Source organism: Dysidea avara, chromosome 1, assembly GCF_963678975.1.
Source record: "Dysidea avara chromosome 1, odDysAvar1.4, whole genome shotgun sequence".
In the NCBI taxonomy this organism is placed as follows: domain Eukaryota; kingdom Metazoa; phylum Porifera; class Demospongiae; order Dictyoceratida; family Dysideidae; genus Dysidea; species Dysidea avara.
Window position 1 is genome coordinate 30,026,659 of NC_089272.1, and position 26,881 is coordinate 30,053,539.

A 26,881-nucleotide genomic window follows, 5' to 3' on the forward strand; every position below is an offset into this window, starting at 1 on the left:
GGATTTTTATGCACTTTATCAGCTATAAATGCATGGTTGGTGAGGTGGGCAGCTATTGTCAGCTGACTGTGACATTTTTTTTTTGGTCTCACCTTATCAAACCAGAGACAATGTAGTGCCTCTGTTCATTTTTGACCCCCCCCCCCCCCCCCCCTTCTAACTCGTCTGGATCCACCCCTGGTACAAAGATTAGGTTGTAAATGTGCCACAATATGTTCTTACTGTCCTCCAAATTTGAAGTTAAATGACTATAAAGCACACACGAGTTATTGCAATTTTTTTCTAAAGCATGCGAAAAGAAAATTTATGTAAGATAAAGAAGAAAATATGAAGAAAATAAGGGAAGGTGCATATCTCAGTGATGGCTGGGTGGATTCAACTCAAATTTGGAAAAGGAGGTGCCCTACCCTAAGGGTGTTTTCGCAGCAAAAGTGGTTAATTTTTATTCAGGCTCTATTGAGCTACAAATGTGTGAAAACAGCATTTTCTTGGTTCCTGTAAAATACACACTTGCCCATAGCACATATGTACCAGTTGTACTTGGCCACATAACGCTGTCCTGATCTTTCAGAATTTCAACTTATAGCTGAAAACTATGATCAAAAATCTCATTATCATTTTCACAGCACAGGCTCTTAACTAGTGAAATGTAATTCATGAGCTACTTAATCATTCAGCAGAGGTACTATCATTTTTTTCACTGTGGTATTATTCAAGGATGCACTATATACTATTATTTTTAAATCTTCCTACTGCTAGCTACCATACTTTATAAACACAACACATTGCTATTACTTGTTTATTTATTAGTTCTTAGTAAGTCTCCACAACATGATTAATAATCCAGTAATTTTAGCCAAAAAATGGGTCAACCTTAACTAATTGCAACAAAAACAGTTTCAACTGTTTCTGGTACAGAAAAAATGTGCTCTACAGTAGTGATGCCACGATATATTGTGTATCATGATTATCGTGATAGTAACATTAAATTTCATGATAATCGTGATAGAGAAAAAGCCATATCATATATAAAAAAACACAAATTATTTAGTGAAAAGTGACTTGATGTTTGCAAAATATGAGGATATTTCACTGACAACATATGGTGATGTTTAATAAACAAGTGTCAACTTTGTCACATCATTGTTTTAAGCATAACAGATAGACTGAATAAAACTTATCCTGTAAAAATATTCACAGATTCAATTCATTCAATGTAATCATGATTATCGTGATATGAATCCCATGATATCGTGATTATCGTGATATGAAAATTTTCATATCGTGGCACCACTACTCTACAGCTAGTATATCAAAAGTCTCAGTCAATCTCATGGGGGAAGTGCTTATCAGCATGTTGTCTGGAAGTGAAGATTAGTTACTGTTAGTATCATACGCTATGATAGTAGTGTATAGTAGGGACCGCAAAGGAGTAGGTGTGGCCCACAAAATAACACCCCCCCAAAAAACAGCCTCGATTTTCCCAGATGATGATGAAGCAGTATTAGTTAGGTAAAACTAAGCCCAAACAAGCTTTCAGATTGACCCGACACGCTTTCAACAAGTTGTTACGGAATTTAAAATTGTTTTTTTCAACGGAATTTTCTACTGACTGCCTGACAGACTGCCTGAGTAACTGACTGACTGACTGATGCCTTCAGACAAGCATAACTTGATAACGGCTAAGGCTACGGGGATTGATGTTTCACTGTCCTACATTGCTTCAGCCCAAGAGGTGCCTTTTGGCATACTGCAGTACGTACAATGCATTCTTCATGGACTTACCAGTGCTCTCCTTTGTATCTCATTCATCTTTGCCAACAGTGAAGTGTCGATTTGGTGGTAGCACATGATGGCTTCCCTCCATAACAAAAATCGTCTGTATTTTCATGTGGCTATTTTGATTGCAGAGGTGTTTTTAAAACAGTTTTTGATTCGTACTGCTGTGTAATGGGTTGAACATAGCCAACAATGAAGCGTAATGGATACTTCACTTTCAGACGATAATTTATGTAACTGGGGCGCGCGGCACCAATCCTTTCTTTCGGTATGCGTGAGTTACAGAGATACTTTTCGAACAGCTCTTGATTTGTACTGCTGTGTAGCGGGTTGAACATAGCTGACAACGAAGGGTAATGAATACTTCACTTTTCAGATGATAATTGGGGTGCGCGGCATAATTTCAGATGCATAATGCGTGGGTTCACCAGTCATAATAATTATTTACAAAAAAAGTTAGAAAACAAGTATTTCAAAAAAATTGGTATTTATAACTAGAGCAGGGACCACAGTACATCAATAAAAAGTACTGAAACAAGCTGGAATAGTGCATGATATTAAATTACAGTAAAACAGTAAAATGTTTATATCCCTACTGTGCATTTCCATTATGGTATCTTGAGCACAGTAGGGATATAACACTTCTTATTGTTTTACTGTGATTTAATATCGTGCACTACTCCAGCTTATTTCAGTACTTTTATCTATGTGCTATGGTCCCTACTCTAGTTATAACTTCCGAAATTTTTGAAATACTTTTCACAATAGGTTTCTAGAAGTTGCATAAATAACAGTGTGTGGGCTTTAGATAGTTAGATGTATAAACAGCACCTTTTTAATGTTACCATCCAAGGACACATTTTTTGTATGCATCATTTTCATTCAAACATGGTTCAGGGGAAGCACCCAGGCATTCCCCCAGACATTCTATCAGGGCCGCCCACGGGGGGGGGGGGGGGGGGGGGCAACTGGGGCATTTTGCCCCGGGCCCCAGCCTGAAAGGGGCCCCAGGAGGCCCCATGAAGGGCCCCCTGAATACCTGTTTAAAAGATCGATATACTCTAAAAGATCGATATACTCTAATAGAGCAGTCAGATCTAAATACTCTAATAGAGCAGTCACAGTATTCTTCAGAGGAGCAGTGTAGCAAGCTTATAGATAAGGAGATATGGTTGGTGATGGGTAGTTATTGTCATTGCCAGCAGGTTGTGACCTTTTTTTTTTTTTTTTTTTTTTGGTCTTCACCTTACAACTTGGGTCAAGGGCCCCACTTTAACTCTTTGCCCTGGGCCCCTTAATTTCTCTGGGCGGCCCTGCATTCCATGTAGGTCTACTTCAAATCCGAACCCCTTTCCAGAAAATCCTGGATACGCCTCTGTGCTAGCTAGCTAAATCTACTTCAGCTATGATCAATAATAATAGCTATGTACATAAACCTATGTGGGTAGTGCATTTTGGGTTACTTTGTTCCAGTTTCCCTGGACCATGAAGTTTGTGCCATTATAGCAAGTCTCAACACACACGCTTGCTACAGTCTTCTCCACAGAATATTTGAATTTATTTATTTGGGCTTTACAGCTCGCTTTACAGCACAAGTGGTGAAGATCTGTAGGACACCTGGTCCTACAGCCTGTTTAAATATCTTAAAACTTGTAGTTTTCAATGTGGGTTTTGAATCACTAAGAGTTTCGTATTGATCCTTGACCTATTGTAGAATTATTTTGTAGCCTTGACGGTTGATTTTGAGTGTAACCCCAGGCCCAGTTGCAGATTGACCTACAGCAAGAGCCCATGTGACAGTTCATCAGCACAAGCTAAGTTAAATAGCTACACATCTTGCAGAGGTAAGCTAACGTACTATTTATTTGGTTAATAATTTTTCGACGGGGACGATATATACTAATGAAATACGTAGCTAAGCGTGTTTAGTAGTTACTTCATTTCTTACCTGGTTCACAGCTTCCAGTGGTCCAGTTTCCCTGGACGTGTCTGTGTGTGCTAGTGGGGAGGCAAGTTTCAACACATCCATTGCTACAGTCAACTCCGATACGACAGAATTTTCCCAAACCACAGCTCCTGTGACCGTGTACACACGCGGGGTAGACCAAAAGTAGAGCCACTATTAGTGGCAACGCCAGCCGACCGCTACTAGTATAAAAACTTGGCATCTTTAGCCTAGTCTCCTGTTCACGGTGTTCGTCGTCACGTTGCCGGATTAGCTGACACAACTCGCTGTTTGAGTCCGACTCCCACAAATATACTGAGCCTGAGGCACTACCTATTGTTTACTTACGTACTGTAGCTGTAGTTAGCTATAACAGCGTCAGTCAGACCGGATTTGTGCACAAGGGAATTACCTATAGTGCTAATTATATGTCGCTGTTAGTGTAGCATCCCGTGTAAGTATTCCATATATGGTTCGTCTAAGCAAAGGCTAATGGTCCTCACTCAACAAAGATTAATTATTCTCAAAGCCTTCAGCAGCTCCATATATGGAAATGATACAATCACATACTAATTTATAATGAATCTCCATGTATGGTGTTCTGTAGCTATGGGTAGCTAAATAGCTCCCACTGATTGTTGAGTGGATGGCAAGAAACAGTTTATAATAGTTCAGAAGCATTTAGCCACAGAGCCAGCTGGTACTTTGAATACAGTATGTCAGTAGCTACAGCTAGTCCAAGTTTCATTCTACAGTATCTACTATAAAGTATAGCTACAATCACACTAGCCATTTTCTAGGTGTGCTAACATAAATTACCAATGGGTTTTTCAATATAATATTGTTACCAGCAATGTTGTAGTAGCCTAGCCTCTTCAAACCTTACAAAAGCTTTTTTTGAAATGTCCATATTTAACTTGTTGTACTACATGATTGTGAATGTACAAAGTTTAGTTAAATAAATTATTTCAGGCTATTTACAGGTTATAGCTATTTATCTATATAGTTATATTGTAGGTAACTAGGTGTAGGTAGGTAAAAGTGTAAGTGTAGCTAAGTAACCAGGCACTAGTATATCTTCTGGTTTAAAGGAATTATCTTACAAATGAAGAAGCTTGACACAGAGGATTTACATATAGGAGCTCATCTGCATGGAGGGGTTGGTGGCGTTCAGCATACATGATTGTTTAAAATATGAAATATTATTGGTATCATGAAACACAGTATTAAATGTGACCAGATTTCACAGAACCGATCCAAATCGCACATCAGGCAAAATCAAACTAACACCACCAGTGGATAGCTACACTATCGTACTACAAGTTTTGACCCTCAGCACTACTCAAACTACACGAGGCTGGTTTTTACACACGTCTTTTCTGGGTGGTGTGGAGTGCTCAAATGGCGGTTTCAGGCCTTGTGTAGGACCTGGCTTGGCAAGAGTCAGTGGTTTACTGGTGGACAGCCTTATAATGTTGGCCAGACGTGTTCTCTGCTGATTTTGCTACATATCAGCCACTAAGGAGCCAGCACAGCCCTGTAATCTGGTGTCTGGACTCCAATCGTGGTCTGCCTCCATTTTGAGGTCTATCTTTTGCCCTCCCCGCCACCCCCCAACCTCCACCCCCCAACCTCCACCCCTTTGTGAGCACTCGTGATACTACTTCGCTCGTCCAACTGCTCAGATTTTCTATCTTATTTGGCGGGAAACTGTACAAGCAGCTACAAGTACTGGAAGTGGCTTGAAAGGTAACAGATTGATGCATCTTTTGTGTAAATTTCATACGCGTGCTTGCTATCCTTGGAGAGTTATGCTGGCTTCAATTCTTCAAAACCGTTTATCTCGGAACTTCTAATGTGCGATTTGGATCGTTTTTCCAAAATCCAGTCACAAATATGGTCATTATTAAATACATATCACATTAGAGTTCCACAAGATGGATAATGCCTGTAAATGCAAGAAGTCACAGAGGACCTCAAAATCAATAGTTATAAACACAGAAAAATTCCCAGATTTAATAGTAAATAGAATTACAGAAAACTGTGATCGTGCACCTGCAGCTGAAATTTTAACATAAGAAATCTACAATATAGCATTGGTGGTCTATGGTTAACAAGTAGCTAGCTAATTTAAATCTCATGATGTACAGTGTAACAACACACTTGTATCCGCTTAATTATTATGGGTCCATGCAACTCTGTGGTAATCTATAATATGAATATAAATAGCTACACCAATCATAATAATGATATAAATAGCTACACTAATCATAATAATGATATAAATAGCTACACCAATCATAATAATGATATAAATAGCTACACTAATCATAATAATGATATAAATAGCTACACCAATCATAATAATGATATAAATAGCTACACCAATCATAATAATGATATAAATAGCTACACTAATCATAATAATGATATAAATAGCTACACCAATCATAATAATGATATAAATAGCTACACCAATCATAATAATGATATAAATAGCTACACTAATCATAATAATGATATAAATAGCTACACTAATCATAATAATGATATAAATAGCTACACTAATCATAATAATGATATAAATAGCTACACTAATCATAATAATGATATAAAATATTCATTGTACCTTGTTAGGATGCACTCAGACAAATTAATTGCCAGAGTAACAAATTTAATTGCAAAATTTATATAGCAAATTTAATTGCAAAATTGGATGAAGTTATATAATGATAAATTCAATCACTACAGTGCTGGTCACTGTAAAATACTAATAACAATAACTAAAAGTGAAGACCTCAACAGATGACTGTCTGTAGAAAACAGATACCATGAAAAGTTTTGACTAGATAGTGTAGCCATCTTGTGCTAATGCTATTATAAAATTGCTTATGTGGTAGGTTTTCCACACTTCAGGTCACCAATAATAATACTACATACATTGTGTACTTACTCAAGGACAGTGTAGCAACTCTAGAGTTGTCATATTGATTCCTAAGACAGAGAAACCATCCATATTGATGAATAACAAAGTTAAGTTACAAAATAAATAGCTAACTAATGAGTGAATCCTTGGACACACAACCACAGAAAAGGCAATAAAATGCCCCACAAGTGGGTGTGGCAATAGGAAAACACAAAACTTGAGTATAAAAAAGAACTAAGGTGGTCAGCGTTTCAAGATTCCCCTGACCATTCTGGACAATATTCTGTAGAAGAGATTAAAGCAGCGGCAGCCAAGTCAAAAATGTGTCTGCAGGAAGATTTAGCAATCTTGATCTCACTTTGAACAAAGTTAACACAGTTCTGAAATGATGACAAAGATGATGACAAGTAGTGACCTAACACGCTTAGTTCAATTGTATCGGAAGACCTAATAAGAGTGAGTGTGTTTATTTCTTTTCCTAAAGTGTATGATGCTCCCTCAGCCATACATGTAAACCAGCTGAACATTTGTAGAATCATTATTAACTTCAACAAGTTTATTGAGTGGATGAGTGGTGATTTCTAGATGTGCTACATAAAAGTAAGATTAAGACACACAGTAGTGTGTTGTGTGGCCAAGAAAGCCAGCCCACCATACCGTGAGTATATTTAAAGGAAGAAATAAAACACAATTTTCACACATATGTACTGTAGTTCCGTGCTCCCTTTTCAAATTGGAATCATTCTTATGACTGCAAATGTCCTCCACCTTTAGCACTCCACATACCAAATTTGAGCAAGATTGCATAACGCAATTGTGAAATGTGAGCCTTCAAAATTTGGCTTAATTTCTTCATTTTTTTCTTTGTTTAAGGGGCTTGAGGGGCTTAGGTTATTCTTTTTGCACACTCTACAAAAACCAATGCATACCTCGATTTTCTTAAACTTTGGTGCAATTTAAGAATATATTGTGGGACAATCACGTACCAAGTTTGGTGCAAATCTGATTAAAAGTCATAGAGCTATAGACGATTATTTGCATTAAAAAATCCGACTTGTTGTCACACCTACAGGGTAAACCAATTATGGGAATAACTTGAAAATTGGTATGTGTATAGGTAAACAATCATAGCTTAAACCTTTTGTGGTTTAAAAGAAAACGCGTTGACAGCTATGGAGTTACAAGGCAAAAACCAAACAATTAATGTAAAGGTTGTCAATAGTACCACTACTCTTTACACAGCTTGGCTATTTTTGCATGGAATTCACCTCTTTTTGTATATATATATACCTAAAGCCAACCCTAAACTGGCTATGAGGTTTGTTTTTACACAAATCATTGCTCTTCTTATCTACAGATGTACTGAAGATGATATAATACAAACTACTGCTACTATATGCCAATACAGAAAATACCTTCTGGTCCGATACCAAGAGTTTATGAATTCTTGCCGATACCAAAGCCAATTTATTACTAATAGCTATAATTTTGTGCTTGCTTGTTCATAGTTGTAATATACATGTACATGTAGTGCATGTAGCATATTTGTTTGCAATAGTGTTTTATAACAAAGTAAACTCCTTTCAAGTTTGATATACATGATTGCACTATTTGTCCATTAAGATTTTGCAGTGTCTGTTATATTAGAGTATCTTGATTTTCCATGCAAAATGTGATAAGTTGCAGTTGTTCAATTTTTAACAAAGCAAATCCTGCACCTTTTATGCTAGAATACGATTTCCAGCCTGTGGTCAAAAGTTTTATTAGCATAGCACTTATTAGTATGATGACAATTGGTACGAGTAGATCTTAATAATAGTGTATTACCCTGCCAAAATGGCTATACTGTACCTACAAAATGTATGAAGCAATCATGACAAATATTTTCACCTGTCAAATATTTTACAGTAGGAAATATTTTCACTAACACTGAACTGTCTGTATATAGCCACTTCCAATTTTTAAAACATATGCCTACGATTCAGAATGTACAATAACTATGCAAAGTATCATTGTAGCAGTATTAATATACAATTATGCTAATGGCAATATGCTTATGAATGGCTATGGCCCATGTATCGTACAAAGAACATAAACAGTACCTTTGTGTCCTTACTGGTATGGATATTATGCTACATTTACAGGTACATGTATATAGTATGTTCACGTTGAGCTGAACCCTCAAAAACATTTAATAACTCATGGATGCAATTACACATGATCTTGAAATTTGGCTCATTTGTAGTACTGCTTGACCCACTAAAAATATTTCAAAATCATGTTGCTCAAATGTTAGACATAATATTTATGGTCAATCAAAATTTTCACAATACATTTCCTATGCGGAAGCCATATAAGTACAGTGTCCAATACAGCCCTTTCCCAAACTTGTAATGGAGCCAAACCGTACGTGTCTGTTGTTGACACCTTTGCTGTTACCAATAATCATCTGGTTGGCTGAAACGTTAACTCTGTTGAGAAAAGATCCACTTTTAATTTTTAGCCATTTTTCAGGATTCAGCTCAACGTGAACATATTATAGTGTACGTATATACGTACACACTTAAATAAGTATTAATTTTGTATATATGCATTCTATTTTGTTAGATTTCTTTGGAAACCACCATTCCTTCCAAATGGCTCACATGATGATTGCCGAGTGTTGCAATAGCATCCATCACAACATTAACTGTTTAAAACTACATATACTGTACTGTAAGTTCCATTTACCGTACTTATAGCTTTACACAAAACAATTCAACTTTTAAAATCACAAATACTATTCATTGTAAAGTTTAGACTCAACTGTACACATCAATGACAATTTTAGCGCTCCATAAAACACTATGCCTACTACAGTCACATACACAGACACATACAAAATATATAATATTAAAACACTATACTGATTATTGGTGGATATGACTACTACAAACTACATATACGTATGTAATGGCTATAATTATATGCAATTCTGATCATGGGGCCCAATGGATTTATGCAACTTGTTCATATGCCATGGATGAACTAATTTTGTTAGTAGTAACATGTCCATTTCCAGATGTGACTGTCTGCTGCTGTTGTGCATTGTTGGAAGTGGTAAGGTGTCCATTCCCTGTTGTGGTTGTCTGTTGCTGTTTTACATCGCCAACCTAAAATTTTATGTTAAATTCTACAGTAACTGCATATCAAAGCTTAACAATATTTTTCAGCAATCCATTTTTATATTCGTGTATCCATACATTATAGTACAATCCACTTATAGCTTCATACACACATGACATTTTGCTTGTTGTGCCACACATTGTAAAACAATTGGCAAATACCACACAGGGATTAAGCTAAGGCCAATCATGGGTGCATGAAAAACCATGCAAAGTGTACCTAAAGACATGCATGTATAAAGCCATGCATGGAGAATGCCACAACCACACGTGAGCCATTCCTGTAACGAAGACAGAAGGACGCCAAGGCTCAATCGTTTCGGAGGGATAACTCGCTTCGTTTTGGCTCACATAAGACTGGTCATAATTTAAACAGAGTGTACACTTTTATACATTATATCACGTGCACATAATGATGACATCATAATAATAACACACATTACAAATGTTCAAGTCCTGCTTGCAATATAATTTAGACAATCACTCCTCAGTCTCGACATCCTCCCGGGAGAGCAAATAAAATAGAAGTTGGGTTATCCCTCAAACATTTATGTATTCGTTGTCGGGCGATCAAATGAGCCTTCCTTTTCTTATCATGTTTAGTAGAGTATTGTTCCTGGTTATTGATATCATCATATTCAGTAACATCATCCTCAGATCTTCTATTGTCCATCATAGTTATCTGTTCATCTGTTTTACTAGGCAATTCCAGTGGATAAAGGTGACATATAGCTCTAGCAATCACACCACCACTTGGTAAAAGAACCTCTGCTGATCTAATTTGACCATCACGTCCAGTTATCAACTTCTGAATTTTACCTAGTTTCCAACTACATCTAGGGATGTTATCATCTTTCACCAATACTATGTCATCTATTTTAGGAACTCTTAATGTTGAGTGTCTTGAATTTTTGTGATAGATAGGTAAACTTTCTCGGAGACTCAATAAATACTCCTCCCTCCAAACCTTCCAAAACAAATCCAGATACTTCTGGCCTTTCTTCCAAGTCGTAAACAATTGTGTTGCAGTATCTCTCTTAGGTTGATAATCCTCATCTGTATGATAACTATCTTCTGTGGATGGAAGACCCAGTTTCCTGTTAGTAACCAAAAAATGTGACGGTGTCAACGTAAAGCCCGACTGAAAGTCTTCATACACATATGTTAGTGGCCTCGAATTAAGTACTGCCTCGATCTCTGTCAGCAAGGTAGCTAGTTGATCCAAAGTAAAATTTTTTCTTCCCAAAGCTTTCCGTAAACATCGCTTAACCATCCCAACTAACCGTTCATAAAGGCCACCCTGCCAAGGGGCCAAAGCTGTAGTAAAGCTCCATCTGATACCCTCACTAGAAACATAACTTAACAAATCCTTGTCTGTAAAAACTCTCCTCCACTGTTGATTTATCACCGTATTTGTAAGTTTGAATTGAGGAGCATTATCTGAAATTATGGAATCAGGCTTTCCTCGTCGTGAAATGAATCTTCTCAAACAATTTAGAAACTGCTCAGCCGTCAAACCCAATACCCACTCCAAATGTACAGCTCTAACAGTTAGGCATGTGAATAAACACACCCAAACCTTATGTAACTGACTTCCCTCCTTAACATACACTGGCCCCAAGTAATCAAGTCCAGTAAATTGAAAAGGATCAGATCTAGCCACTCTCTCACGGGGCCAAGGGGGCATCAGTGGCAATGGGAAAGGGGCACCTTCGTGTCTACGACAGATCATACAACATGATAAAACACTTCTTACTGCTACTCGACCCTGAGGTATCCAATACTCCTCACGGATTTGTGAAAGCGTATGTGCAACTCCAGCATGAATCAAGCGTTCATGCACTTCTTTAATCAGTAACCGTGTAAGTATTTCATGCCGTGGTAGCAACTTTGGACATTTGGAACTGTCAGTAGTTTCAGCATTTAGAAATCGTCCATAACATCGTAATACTCCATAGACATCTAACTTCAAACCAAGCTGGTGTATCAAACAGTGTTTTCTATCTTTCTCAATAGCAGTCAGTACATCAGCAAACCTTCGTTTCTGAACAACAGACACCCACAACAATGTTGCTACCTGTAAATCACTTGCACAAACTGACTGTCCATCAGACAATGAACTCAACACAAAGTACAATAACTTACACCTCCTTTCAATTGATTCCCTAATCGACTGTGTCAAAGTAAGCCAGATTCTTCTCCTAATAAACTTTAAACAATAAACAGTAACTCTCAAAAGTCTTCTCAAGGAGGAAAACTTCTTTTCATCAATTCCACAAATTGAGTTAACATTGTCAACATCATGACTAATGACTGAAGTCGTTTCATACAAAGCCCTTGGAACCCCACATTCCAATCCTTGTAAAATCTCGGGTGTCAATTGAGGTATACACCATTCTGGCCAGATGTTCTCTGCATCTTTAAGCCACGTAGGCCCATTCCACCATAATTTGGCTTCCTTAACTTCAGACACTAGCAATCCTCTAGTAGGAAAATCAGCAGGGTTCTGGTCAGATGGTACATATCGAAAAATAACATCAGATTCCTTTAACACTTCTTTCACTCTATTCTCAACAAAGGTGGGCAACGGCTTGTTGGTTTTTAACCAATGTAAAACACATGTTGAATCTGTCCACAAAATCCGTCTCAATGATGGTAATTTCAACTCCCTAGCAACAAAATTTGCTGCTCGTATTCCAATGTTAACAGCAAGTAACTCCAGTCTAGGAAGTGTAATATTTCCTTTCATCTTATGGGTACCCTTTGAAACCAATCTCATCTTTGAAAAGATAAGGTTTACCTTGACAGAACTATGTTTCTCTACACGAAGATACACTGCAGCTGCATAAGATTTCATTGATGCATCACAAAACACAAGCAGCTTATACTGTTCAGTAGTGTCCACATTGGCAACACGTCTATTTATCTTAAGAGTAGACAACAGTCTCAATTCAGTCTATATTTCATTCCATCTCTTACATAACTCTTCTGACAAAGGCTCATCCCATGACACACTCTCCATCCACAGTACTTGAAGAAACACCTTCCCATAAAATGTCACCGGAGTAACAAGACCCAGTGGATCAAAAACCTTAGCCACTACTTTCAATACCTCCCTTTTTGTAGGGATAACATCCGAGTTACTAAAATTAACTCCTCCAACTTGTAGGTTATCTTCTTTGTAATTCCATGGCATGCCAAAGGTCTTAACAACACTTCCTTTGACAACTTCAGTCTCCGGTAACAAACCAAGGAATTCAGATGAATTGGAGATCCACTCCCTTAGATTCATAGATGCCTTTCCAAAAATGTTCTTTGACTCAAAATAAATCTTGTGAGCTTCTTTCACAGTACCAGCTCCAAGTAGGACATTATCAACATAGATGTTCTCACTAATCTGTGAAGCAACAGGTGTGCCAATCTTCTTCAAATGATACTTGATTGTTCCTCCCAACAAAAAGGGACTACAAATAATTCCAAATGGAACTCGACAAAATCGGTAAACATCCAGATTTTCTTCAACCACTTCTAAGCTTTGTAAGTTCTTAAACCAGAGGAACCTTGTTACATCTCTGTCCATCTCCTGGATACCAACCTGCAAAAAGGCTTTCTCGATGTCAGCAAGCATGACAATTGGCTGGATCCTAAAACGAAGTAGGATACCACACAAGTCTGGTAATAACACAGGGCCTCTGTGAAGACACTCATTTAAACTCTTCTCTCCCCTCTTTGCTTTGGTTGAAGCATCATACACAATACGCAGTTTGGTTGTACTCTTAGCTGGTGTGATCACTGGATGATGAGGAAGATAATGGCATTGTTGACTTGTCCTTGTATCAGTAGTGACCTTCTCCACTATTCCTTGCTTAACTTGACTAGAAATAACTTCATCATATTTCTCAAGTAGATTTCTATCCTTCTGAAAACGTCTTGCCAAAGATCTAAGTCTACCAACTGCAATATCCAAGTTTTCAGGAATATCCAAGTTCTCATATTTCCATGGCCACTGTATCTGATACCTACCATCCTCAAAACAAATCGAGGAATTAAATCTTTCAAGAGCTTTATCATCATCAGTTATGTCCAATGGATCGCTGATTCCAATTGTTTCCAATCTCCAAAAGTCTTCAATACAAGTAACTGAATCATCAGAACATGAAACCATACTCATTTCAGGTAACATCTTATTAACCTCTGTCATCACAAGACAACTTGAAACATGTTGTTGACAACTTCTGATACTGTACTTTCCTGTAAGAATGTATCCTATCTTTGAGGATATCAAAAACAATCCTGATGGAAGTGTCAACTTCTCAGTACCCAAGATGGTCCAAAAATAATCAGATCCTATTAAGAGGTCAACATTCACCGGCTCTACATCCTTGGGAACAGTGTCAGCCATTTTCTCTGGAGAAATTGATAGCAAAAACTCTAGATCTGATGGTTGTATTGGGCCCCTTTGTATTGGGCCTGTAATTTTATTTATCACATTAGCATGAAGTGGTAAACAAGAATTGTTTTTAGTTATCACATTAAAGTGGACAACAAAGGTGTTTACCTGCTGAGGTGTCCTTGCAGCAAAGGTCGATATAGACAGTAACTCCTCACGATCACAAGTTAACTTCAACTTCTTAGCCAGCTGGTCAGTTATGAAGGTACGATGACTTGCACTATCCAACAAAACTTTTGCCATAATGGTTGCTGATCCATCTGCTGTCTGAATAGGAACAACTGCTGTCTGTAACAAGACCTTTTCTCCAGAAGCAATTAAAGCATGATCAGTGCCTACACTTGCATTAAGAGTTTCAGTAGGTTTATCTTGACTCCCCTCTGTTACTACATTACCAACATCATGGTCAGGAACAACATTCTTTCTCACTTCACCATCACCAAATCTTTGTGGGCATATAGCTCGATTATGGTGTTGTTTTTTCCCACAATAATAACAACCATATCTCTGAGGTGATGAACAATCAGTAAATGTGTGTCCAACCTTAAAACAAAGAAAACAACGACCCTGAGTTATCAGTTTCCGCTTACGTTCAGCAAGTGTTTTAACTCTGTCACATTCATCATTAAAGTGGTCACCTCTGCAGAACACACAACTAGGACTTCTACCTCTTCTCTGTACATTAGTAGTAAAAGTGTCAACAGATGCCTGATTCAATAACTGCTTACCACCTCCGGACAAGGATTGACTCTCCTTTTGTCCTCCTTCATGTCTTACAGGTCGATAGTCATAATTCCTTCCTTTGGCATTAGCCACTCTTCGATAAGCATTCTCTTGAACAATCACATATCGACTCAATAACTGTCTCAATAATTCCATTGTCCATTCTTCATCACATTGTTTTGTGCTTTCCAACTTTAAAATGACTTCCAAAGGGAACTTGCTCAAAATCTGGTAAACCAGCATCCTCTGATTGTCAACTGTCTCACCTTGTGACTCCAACTGTCTCAATATTCTCTCAATATTATTGTGAGTGTACTGAATGTCACTGAACTTGCACGAAGAGGTTGGAAGATTCTGTAATTTGGCATAAAGCACTTCAACTATTGATTCCTTTCTTCCAAATCTCTCCTTTAAAAGTTTGAGTGCTACGTCATAGTTCTCCTCAGTTACAGAGATGCCTGAAATTGCAACAGAGGCAACACCTCGGAGAGTTCCCTTGAGATAACTGAACTTTGACACATTTGGTATCTTCTGCTTATGAACGGACGAATGAAAAATATCCCAAAATTCTGGCCACTTTAACAAATTTCCATCAAATATCGGTAAATGCAACTTCGGAAGATGTACTGACAACTGTGGATTGTTTACTGTAAAGGTATCACCTGATGAAGAAGAGGTCAAGGTCGCAGCTTGTACTTCCCGTGTAGCTTGTACAGTTGCATGGTCAATTATAGGTTGAAGGTTAGTTTGTGTTGAGGTTAGCATTTTCTGGTAGTTGGCTTGTTCTCTCTTCCTTGAGATTAATGTTACTCTTGCTTTCAATCTGGATATCACTTCATTGGCGGCAAACATAAGTTCAATAAATCCAGTTTCGCCATCTGTCGCTCGAGAATACTCTTTCTCTTCAGTAGCCTTGGCGTCACCTTTTGCTTCCTTAAGAACGTTCGACCAGTCTTTGTTGCATTTTTCTAGCAACGAAACGTTAGTCGTGAGCCTGTTCAGAAAATCTTCTACTTCACTCTCGTATTCGTCCAGTTCCTGTTCCTTGGGTTTATTCTCCAACAAACCGTTCGCTGACTCAATGTACTGCTGTAGACGGGCCTTAGCGGGTCCTATTATCTTCCTTATTGGTCCGGACATCGCCCAGAATCCTGGTCACAGCACCAACTGTAACGAAGACAGAAGGACGCCAAGGCTCAATCGTTTCGGAGGGATAACTCGCTTCGTTTTGGCTCACATAAGACTGGTCATAATTTAAACAGAGTGTACACTTTTATACATTATATCACGTGCACATAATGATGACATCATAATAATAACACACATTACAAATGTTCAAGTCCTGCTTGCAATATAATTTAGACAATCACTCCTCAGTCTCGACAATTCCCTCATGCATGTGTCATGGCGTGATTGTTATGGCATATACGTATTAGTCCAGATATTTTCATGACAGATGTTCAGCTTTACAATTTATATACGGTAGTGCTGCCCAGACAAAGACTCCAGTACCATCAAAATAAATTCAAGCAGTATAATGCACTGCTGAATGCTGATCACCACAAAAAAGCTCATACGTCCTTTAACAAAATGCCACGTTCAATTCTGGTTGTTTTGTTAGAGTATTGTTCGATTAGAGTATATGCTGTGACTACACAGCATGGTCTGATCTTACTGTTCTATTTATGTTGCACAAGTCAACCAACATGTTGCTTTGAAGCTAGGCTTGAGTCTATTATGCTCCAAAATTTGCCTATTATGCTTTTTGGAATTTCCCCAATTTTCTGCCTATTATGCTTATTTTTATGCTTTTCAGAAATGCATTATGCTTTTATTTTGTGTTTTTTTTTTCTTTGTACAGAGAAGTTTTTCATGTAAATGGAGAAGTTTCACTTCAACTGCAACATACAGATAATAACACTGGCTTGATAAGGGGATGTGTTCCATAGTTAGTAGACATTTTAGAGCAGGTTAGTCTGTCAGAAGCTATAGGCAATACATTATATTTTTGTCGTCTAGATTTATCTTTGTAGTCTTGTATGCAAATATAGTACGTTCGCGTTGAACTGAACCCTCAAAAACGATTAATACCTTACGATTGCTACATCGCATGGGCCTCCTGTATTGCTCGATACGTAGCGCTTCTCGATCCGCTAAAAATATATTAAAAGCGCTTCATTCGAATGTAAGACACTCCAGTTATGACACTGTAAAGTTTCGCTATACATTTTCAATGGGGAAGCCTCTAAAGCGCGGCCATTTGATGGTCATGTTGACACGGGGGGTCCGCCACTTTCTCGAAGGGCGTACGAGATTTCGAAATCACAGTGATTTCTCTGAAATCAATGATTTCATTAGTGATTTCATGATTTCAATTGTGATTTCGTGATTTCAATTTTGATTTCGTGATTTCCGTGATTTCACCATTGTTGACTCTCATGGAGCTAGAACAGGTCCAGAAGCTTCGTCATCAGTAAACTGGATGGTAAAAGTTATATCTTCACTAGAGCAAAGATGCTGGGGCCAAATCCGTCTGGCTGAGATGATTCCAGGCACCAAAAGGCTGTCTAAAAATGAATAGAAGCCGTCCCAGAACTTCAAGTCGTGCATAAGTTATATTCTAACAAGGGTAAAAAAATAATAGGCGTGGATCAAGGAATGCCGCACTGGCCTAGTTATAGCTAGCCGCCGGAATTTTTACGAGGCAATCCACGACTTATCTGCAGCCTATCAATACCATTATCCACTTAGCCACACAATGTTCAACTAGACACCACTACCCTTACCACTTCATCCAGGTACTTAGCTACATGAACCGGCATTCCTTCTTTCCAAGAGCTGTCCGGGATCGACTGGAATAATTTGCCAACTTCAGTGATTGAGTCAGAAAGCATGCATTATCAAAAAGCTACTACATACTTGTGCTGTAAAGTAAAAATGGTATAGGCAATGTTAGGCATTGTCGAGTATCGTCTTTACCGGTAGATATAATAAAGCAGTACTGTTGTTATCTTGTGTATTTTTTCCTTGGAGCATTACTCATGTCCCCTTGGCACATCGGCATGCCCAGCAATAATAATAATAAAAGTAGCTGATGGTGATACATGTGGTTAATTAAGTATATTGGAATTGGTTACTATTACATGGTTGCGTGTCATCAGTGGGTCCACATGATTTCAGTTACACTTTTATCACTGAGTTATGATGAATTTAAAACAGTATCTTTGGTAGGAGATAGACTTGGACTCAATCAGTAATGATTAGGTAATGAAAAAGGTGTAAAATTATTTACAAAAATAGATAACAAACAAGTACACAGAAAAGTTAAGCACAAAAGAATACAAAGACTAGCAAATTACAAACTACCACACTAATTACACTGAATAAACTAAACTACTTACAAGCTACACCTACTTAACTACATTATAAAACCTAAACAAAATCTATAATGTCCTCCGAGCAAAGAGCATAGTGTCTGAGGACCATTTTGGCATTGTATTTCCATAAAGTCACTGATTAGGTAATTGTTCTCCGTAAAATTTGTGTGCTATACACTGTTAGCTCCAATGCATCCTGCATTATCAGTTCTTCAAATAATATAATGCAAACCAATATGATGCATTGCCAGCAATGAACATACCTGCAAAATTTAGCAGAACTTATAAACCTTATCTGATCAATATGTGATGTATTTAATCTGCATGAAGCTGACTTAGCTATATGCAGAAAGATAGCTACTTGTATGTATTACCTACCAGTTTTATAATACACAATAGATTAAATCACACCTGAAAGTTGACATAAACAATATCTCTGCTAACATCAGTAACGTGCACATCCCTTCCTTCACAATGGTATTGAAAACTTGAATGGCTCTCTGTTAACAACCCTGATCTCATTTCATATTGACTAACAACCACAGTGGTAGGAAACACCTAAGTACACAGTCAACTGATCTGGATACATCCATGGTCTTCATTGTGTATGCCAGGATTATTTTATATGAAATGTTTGCTTGCGAGTTATGTAAAGATGTTTAGTGGGTCAGCTGAGCAAGCAGAATCATATTATGTGAGCTAATCTTTGAAAAGTTACACCTAGTAGCTAGTTACTAACCAGTACTGACATACATATTTTCTAGACAAGCTGCATAATTATTTGTCCTGAAGCTAATGCTGGGAACTACTTTCTTTGCAAAAGTGTGCTTATAGTTTGCAGCCCTTCTACATGGTTTACCCGTTTTTTTTTTTTGTTTTTTTTTTTTTCAATTTATTTAAACAGGGAAGGTAGCATCAGCAAAGCTGTTTTTCAGCTACGCCATGTATACAGCATACATGTATAAAACTACATACATTTACAAATTAATATTAACTACAATTATATTGTTCTAAATAACTACTCCTGAATTGAAATAAAGTTGATGCGTGATACAAAGCAGCTGGCAGAGCGTTCCACAATATAGTACCTCTGTAATATAAGCTTCTTTTCCCATAATTAGTCCGTAGCTGTGGAACAAACAAGCGATGAGCATTTCTGCTGATACGTCCCGTAACATTAACAGCATATTCAAATATGCCATGGAGATAATCTGGAGCCAACTTGTGCAATACTTTGTAAGTTTGTAGAATGGTATGAAACTTGCGTCATTCAGTAAGGGACTGTCCTGAGATAGATGAGTCATTACAAAGAGAAATATACTTAGAGTGAAATCTTTCTAAACGTCTAGTTTGGCTTGCATTTGTTGGTTGCCACACCACATCACAATATTCTAGAATGGGCAGAAGATACACTTGGTACAGTAACTTCCTGACAGTAGGAGGAGGTTTTAGGCGATTAATAGAGTAGATTTTTCCCCTCACTCTTTTCAAAACATAATCTATATGATTTTGCCACGTTAAATATCGTTTCATCATTAACCCATGCAGTCACTATGATGTACCGTCACTTGTGGCTGCGAGTAGAGCCTAAATTGCTAGTTAAAACTGAATAAGATTCCGAGATGGATTCTCAGATCACTCGTGTGGCTCCAGCATAGATTTTGCGCCTCTAAAATCTATGGCTCCAGTGATGGAAGCTTTTAACCATTAGTGGACTCAGCTTGGGCTGTAAAATTCTAGAGATTGGCAGCCGAACCAGTGCCAGATCAAGTGATTCGGGCCTTAAATCACTTCTGTTATGTTCGCGTCCGTAATTTACGGAAATATACGGAGTTTTACGATTTTCGTTTTCAAAAAGTGTGATTTCTGATTTCTTTTGAGTGTGTGATTTCATGATTTCAAATGTGATTTCTGACGAAGCGTACGAGATTTCAAGAGTGTCGGACCCCTCGTGTTGACACATGTTTGTGGCCAAGCCAGACGTCACACACCCGCCCTCAACACGCATGATTTCACCATCCGTTATGTAAGAGGCTGTAATACACTTTTACAAGAAAAATAAAACAGATTTTGTGTGTGTAAAACAGAGTTGCATAAGTAGAAGAGCTGGGGCCACTGTTGCACTATTTAGAAGATAAGTGGCCTGCTTATATTCAGGTAAAAAACTTCTTCAGCCTCAAAAGAGTTGGAACTTAAGAATTCGGCGGCATCGACTCTACCTGATGGTGTTACTATTGCCAGGCGTTCAACAACGTCCGTGGCAAAAGACTGTGGGGACATAGGCTTCTTCTTGGGGGTCTCACCGATGATCTCTGCTGACACATCCAGGAGACTGCTGTCCATGTCTTCGATAGTGCTACTTATGTGGTGGAGAGAAAAAAAATGTAAATAATAAAATGTTTAATTTTAATGCTGTAGTAAGTTAAGATATGTGTTAAGAGGTAATTGGTGAGAGAGAAGATGGTAGACGGAACTCTGTGACGTTGTTCAGAATTCCAGGAGACTCTGACAATATTATTGTCAATAGTCAGGTAACTAAGAACTTAATACTAGTCACAATGCATTTCTGCTTTTGACAGCTTCCTCAGGTGACATGTTCTTAGGTCACAAGAATGAAGAATAGAATGTATGGAGCTGTATGTATAATGTTAAGGTCAGTGGAAATAAATTTATTGCTTACCTTGTCATGTTACCCAAATTTGTTTTTATTTTAGTGGGCTTGGGGAAAGTAGCTAGTCTCTACGATGACTTTAAGAACTGGTGATAAAAAAATAAAGTATGTTGAAAAGTGTTGAAATAAAAATTATGTTTGTAGAATACCTTGAATTAAGCGGCGGCGTGCGTATATTTGTGGTTAGGAAGGGGTTATCCAAGGGGTTTCCAGCGGCGACACGATAAATAATTTATTTCGACAAAGCGAGTGGTCTTTGTAGAATGCTAACAGGGGAAGGAAGTTTACGATAAGATAAAACTTTTATTCACTATACCTCTTCAGGAGGATACGAAGTTTGGTAGTTTGAGCTTGTCTCGTAAGAGTCTTAGTTCAAAATAAAGCAGCTTAAACGGTTGTTCAAAGCGTAACTATGCAAATGTGCTAGGGTGGCCAATGAGAGTTTGTGGATTTAAAAAAAATTGTAGTCAGTGGCTTGAGGGAAAGATACTGTGTATACTCACGTGACTGGTGAAATCACGTGTATCTAGTCTACCGTTGTTTCATATCATTCAACTGGGATCAAAGCGATGATGAAAAGCGCGACGAATAAAGTGGTTGCTATTATAAAAAAGGTATATTTTATTGTGTGCGTGTGTTAACCATATGTACTATATAGTGCACGAGATTTAATTTATAGGTTAGTGGGTGAATAAAATAGAATCATATGATTAAAAGATACAAGTTAATCTCACTATTTTGTGTTTGTAAGGGTAGTGTCTAACAGTTGTTACATCTGTTCAAGTAAAATACACCATAAATAGAGGCCTATTTAATTTCCATTTTAATAGGAGGGGGAGAGTTCTCATCACAGTCAACTCCATTTAATTTAGCTCTGACTAAGTGAGACCTTAGATTGCGATTTTTCCTAAATGTGAGGAATGGAAATGGGATAACATTATTTTTAAAGCAATTGGTCCGTTGTATGTTCGGCCAGTACTTTTTAATGATTCCCATAACCTTAGGTGCTACTTTAGAAAACCTTGTAATGAAGGCTATTCTGTTAGAAATTCCAACCTTGCAATGTGACTTAAGCTCTTGAGATCTATTTGAGAACTTAACTCTATTCATTTGCTGATGAATGACTTTATGTGAGTACCCTCTCTTTAATAGATTGATTCTATGTTTTTTCTTAAACTCCAAGAACGTGTCAAGTTTCGAATTAGTTCTGACGAATCGTTTCATTTCTCCAATAATGACGCCTTTACTAGTACCTTGGGGATGGAAAGATGTTTCATGGATGTAGGCCTGCTTATTTGTAGGTTTAATATAGGTTGAGACATCTAATGTTTTTGTAGATAAAAAATCAGGTCCCTTGTGTATCTGGAGGTCAAGATAGTTGATGCTATGGTGGCTGTATTCATAGGTAAATTTAATTGTGGGGTGGAATGCATTTAAATTAGAAATGAAGTTCTTAAGTTCATCTTCCGTATGTTCCCATAGTATTATTAGGTCGTCAATGTAACGTTTGTAGTACAGCGGTTTAAAAGCGACTTGGGATAGAAAATCCTTTTCCAGCCTACCCATAAAAATATTTGCATAGGCTGGTGATAATTTGGATCCCATAGCGACGCCTTGTAATTGCTGATAACAAGTGTTGTTAAATTCAAACGTATTCATTGTCAGAACAATTTCAAGTAATTTGGCTAACATTTCAGGATCGGGTAGAGATGGGTAACTCACTTTAAGTTCTGTTAATGCTTCTAGACATGCTTTTATTCCATCTGAGTGTGGAATGCATGTATATAGCGATTTTACATCTACCGTTACTAAGATAGTATTTGGTTCGACCTCAAGCTGTCTAAGCTCATTGATTAATTGGGTGGAATTCTCAAGATATGAGGGTAGTGCCTTCATGATTGGTTGTAGCCAGTAGTCTACAAATTGTGATAGGTTTTCCGTAGGACTGTCACAACAACTAACTATGGGTCGAATTCCCATTGGATTCTTGTGTGTTTTCTTTAAAAAGTAAAGTCTGGCTAATCTGGCATTGTTAGTTGGGGAGCAAGCCTCAACCATTTGTTTAGTAAGGAGTCCTCTTTTGTAATAGTTATTAAGTACGGAGTTTATCTCCATGCAAATACTAGCTGTGGGGTTACCATCTAGCTTACAATATGTATTACAGTCGTTGAGATGATCAAGACCCTCTCTTATGTAAGTAGACTTGTCTTGAATCACGACATTTGTTGATTTATCAGATTTATTTATTATAATATCAGAATTATTCTTAAGCTCTTTAAGGGCTTGTCGCTCCTTGTAGGTGAGGTTCCCTTTGGCTTTATCTGCAAGAGATAACTCTGAAACTTCTTGTTTTACAGTACCAAGAACTCCCTCTAAATCTGCAAATGATGTAAATGCCCTATTATAGTCAAACCCTCTCTTCATAAGTTTACGCTTAGGGAATTTCGGTACCATAGCATGTTGGTCTGTATGTTTTTTAGGCCGTGACAGTCTTCGTATTTTATGGAAAAAATAATCTAGGTCTCTTAATAGTTCAAAATGGTTAGGATTTCTTGCTGTTGGGACAAAACTCAACCCTTTACTAAGTAGGAAAATTTGGGTCTCTGATAGTGTATAGCTTGACAAGTTGGTAACATACTGCTTGGCACAAGTTATACAATTGGCATCAATACATGTACTAGAGTCATGGTTATATGGTTTGTTATAATTGTTTATATACATACGTTTAACATATCTTCTTTGTTGTTTCCTAGTGAATATACTTAGTCTTTTTTCTCTTTTAAGTTTTTTGAAAACAGCTTTTTCGGTTTAACCTTCTTAAGAGGTTTCTTACGAGATGGTGTTGTTTTTACAGTTTTTATCTTCTTCCTTACAGATTGATCAGGATTGGCTGCGGCGCTTCGCTTACGTTGCAGTCTCCTGGTAGTAATTGCACAATCCAGTTTGACCTCTCTGATGGTGCCTTCTAGAATATCACCTATGTTAGGGAACTCAGTGATGAGCTGAGGTAGTAATTCACACGAAGCATCATGGATGACTTTAGCCGCTTTAAGCTCTATTTGAGCTATTTCAGCTTTGTGGAAGTCATCCAGTGCTGTGGTAAGTCTGGTTCCACATTCGTTTAATATTTCGTCCCACTTGGTAGACAGTTCTTGGGGAGGGTCAATGATTTTCAAAGGAACTTTTGGTGTTACTCCTATAGGAATGGCTTTGTTCTTTATGCAGTCACTTAAGAAAGTTTGTTTGCTTATAGATTTAGCCTTTTCCTTTAGGACTCTCCAAAGTGGTTCCTTCAAGATGTCATTGATAGATTTCCTAGTAACATCAGGGAGCGACACAACGCCGGGAGTGTAATCAATAGTATTGGAACTTAAGAATTCGGCGGCATCGACTCTACCTGATGGTGTTACTATTGCCAGGCGTTCAAAAACGTCCGTGGCAAAAGACTGTGGGGACATAGGCTTCTTCTTGGGGGTCTCACCGATGATCTCTGCTGACACATCCAGGAGACTGCTGTCCATGTCTTCGATAGTGCTACTTATGTGGTGGAGAGAAAAAAATGTAAATAATAAAATGTTTAATTTTAATGCTGTAGTAAGTTAAGATATGTGTTAAGAGGTAATTGGTGAGAGAGAAGATGGTAGACGGAACTCTGTGACGTTGTTCAGAATTCCAGGAGACTCTGACAATATTATTGTCAATAGTCAGGTAACTAAGAACTTAATACTAGTCACAATGCATTTCTGCTTTTGACAGCTTCCTCAGGTGACATGTTCTTAGGTCACAAGAATGAAGAATAGAATGTATGGAGCTGTATGTATAATGTTAAGGTCAGTGGAAATAAATTTATTGCTTACCTTGTCATGTTACCCAAATTTGTTTTTATTTTAGTGGGCTTGGGGAAAGTAGCTAGTCTCTACGATGACTTTAAGAACTGGTGATAAAAAAATAATAAAGTATGTTGAAAAGTGTTGAAATAAAAATTATGTTTGTAGAATACCTTGAATTAAGCGGCGGAGTGCGTATATTTGTGGTTAGGAAGGGGTTAGCCCAGAAGAAGACTTGGACCCGTTGCTGCTAGTGGAAGATTCATTAATACCACCATCACCATCTTCACTATCACTGCTGATTTGGATGAGGAATTGCTCTAGAAGTTCTTCATTACCCAAGTCTCATCCAAATACACAACCGGTCTTCCTTCAGTTCTGTTGCACCTCGTTCGTCTTTAATATTTATGATGCTGATGGACTGTGCAGGGCTGCTCATAGCATACCCTGCATATACGTGTAGTGACATTAAAGCACAAACAGTTTCAATGCTAACCTCTTGTCATTAATCGTCTTGTACTTAAATCCCATATCACTCAACACTCTTTAAAGCAATGTTCTACCCCCAGAGAAAACACCATCATTCTTAAGTTTGGCCTAAGACGGAGTAAGGTAAATGCGGGTATTTCCGGACAGCGTACAATTCCGGACACTTTGGTACCTTTATCAAGCTAGCCGAGGAACGAAACAACGGATTGCCTTGAAATTTCTGCTGTGAATAGCTATTCTTATAGGGATTATAAAAATCGAAAAGTGTGTTCTAGTTGATTCATTTTTGGGTGCTATACACGAAGTGTCCGGAATTGTGCGCTGTCCGGAAATACCCGCATTTACCTTACGTGACAAAGTTGCAGGTTTCAAAATTTAACTTACCAAAATCTTTGAGAGCGATAGATTTCCTTCCTTCCATACAATGAATGGATCTTGTCTGACAGTATCTGGGTCAAAACTGTCTGCATCAACATGGACTCGTGAACATTAATGTACCTGACGATTACAATTGAGCGGGCTTGTGCAAATTGCATTTTGTACCTTTTTCTTGGCGTAAATAAACCACCTTTCTTGCGGTGCTCCATTCTAATAGATGTCCTTGAAATCCCTGCGTGGCGTAATGTATGCAAAAACCCAGCAAAGAAGGCACTGTTACATACAATACCGGTGGCCTTCGAGATTCTCTCCGTGATGTTGATACAAATTTTACATTTCTTCGCTTCTTGCTTAAAGTACTCCCATAGTTTCATAAGTAGATACTTCGTTTGGCTGTTTAACTTCTTTCCAAGGGGGGTTCGCTCCGCACTCGCTGACGGTGCACTGGACGCCATATTCACAACAATTAAGTGCGCGCCCGTAACATGGGCTTACGAATAAATGCGTCATAAACATTATGTTTAAAGCCTTTGATCTTGTATGGCTTCTTAATCAACAACCATGTCTTTGACAAAAATTGATAATCTAATCTAATCTAACCCAGGATTCAGCTCAACGCGAACGTACTATAGTAAATTACTGTATATAAAATATAAAATATTTGCCGCGTGGTTTCTGATTGAACTTCTGAGTTCTGCAATTGGTATTCAAAGGGCAGCAACTGCTCAGTATAACATAAGACTTGCATTTGCAAAAACCATATTAGCCTGCTACATGCGGATAAACACTTAAACGGTTCTCATACTCTATTTTGCATGTGATGACTGTTCTATTAGAGTGTTTGACTACTCTATTAGAGAGTCTCGATCTTTTTGACATATCTTCCTAGTTTGATATTAATCCCAGTAGACTCTCTAACTAGCTATACTGACTCAATGCTAACTTCATTAGAGCTTCTATTGTATTGTCTTCCAGTCGAGCCTCCAGTAATCATATTCATCATGAAAATTATCACAAAATCAGACAATGAGACACGATATCATCTGTAGGGTTTCCACTCAAAATAGGAAGGTGCTTCGTTTTGTTGTTTCTGGAGATTTTCACACAGATTTACCTTTAAGATAAAGCAAACAAGTGCTAATATGTTATTAA

The 26,881-nt window shown here is 37.8% G+C and overlaps 4 protein-coding genes across 10 annotated transcripts in view; all 4 read right to left on the bottom strand.

Annotated features, from left to right (window-relative positions):
* LOC136243721 (extracellular matrix organizing protein FRAS1-like) overlaps positions 1-4,087 on the bottom strand; it is a 38,843-nt gene extending 34,756 nt beyond the window's left edge. The window contains exon 1 of the mRNA XM_066035352.1: positions 3,728-4,087. Within this exon, the coding sequence (XP_065891424.1) occupies positions 3,728-3,947 (220 nt within the window). The 5' untranslated portion in view covers positions 3,948-4,087. The remainder of the gene's footprint in view (positions 1-3,727) is intronic.
* Positions 4,088-10,301: 6,214 nt separating this feature from the next.
* On the bottom strand, positions 10,302-12,671 carry LOC136243810 (uncharacterized). Its single transcript, XM_066035423.1, has one exon. It carries the CDS (start codon positions 12,669-12,671, stop codon positions 10,302-10,304), a length of 2,370 nt encoding a protein of 789 aa, XP_065891495.1.
* Positions 12,672-12,770: 99 nt separating this feature from the next.
* LOC136243934 (uncharacterized) lies at positions 12,771-16,127 on the bottom strand. The gene has a single exon (XM_066035502.1). It carries the CDS (start codon positions 16,125-16,127, stop codon positions 12,771-12,773), a length of 3,357 nt encoding a protein of 1,118 aa, XP_065891574.1.
* Positions 16,128-20,371: 4,244 nt separating this feature from the next.
* On the bottom strand, positions 20,372-26,281 carry LOC136261163 (uncharacterized). 7 transcript variants are annotated; one of them, XM_066055156.1, is made up of 7 exons: positions 26,019-26,281; positions 25,895-25,961; positions 25,736-25,815; positions 25,359-25,459; positions 25,036-25,309; positions 24,893-24,969; positions 20,372-24,572 (listed from the first exon to the last, which is right to left on the bottom strand). In XM_066055156.1, exon 7 carries the CDS (start codon positions 23,754-23,756, stop codon positions 21,843-21,845), a length of 1,914 nt encoding a protein of 637 aa, XP_065911228.1. In that variant the 5' UTR covers positions 23,757-24,572; positions 24,893-24,969; positions 25,036-25,309; positions 25,359-25,459; positions 25,736-25,815; positions 25,895-25,961; positions 26,019-26,281; the 3' UTR covers positions 20,372-21,842. The 7 variants fall into 7 exon arrangements, 6 of the variants coding, with proteins under 6 accessions (XP_065911228.1, XP_065911236.1, XP_065911210.1 ...); XM_066055167.1 differs by having other exon boundaries at positions 23,760-24,572; XM_066055164.1 differs by having other exon boundaries at positions 20,372-24,969; positions 25,036-25,293.
* Positions 26,282-26,881: the final 600 nt, after the last annotated feature.

What these genes read in the sequence shown, in the direction of transcription:
- LOC136243934 (XM_066035502.1), bottom strand. Translation starts at nt 16,127, where the DNA reads ATGTCCGGACCAATAAGGAAGATAATAGGACCCGCTAAGGCCCGTCTA.
- LOC136243810 (XM_066035423.1), bottom strand. Translation starts at nt 12,671, where the DNA reads ATGAAATCTTATGCAGCTGCAGTGTATCTTCGTGTAGAGAAACATAGT.
- LOC136261163 (XM_066055164.1), bottom strand. Translation starts at nt 23,756, where the DNA reads ATGTATATAAACAATTATAACAAACCATATAACCATGACTCTAGTACA.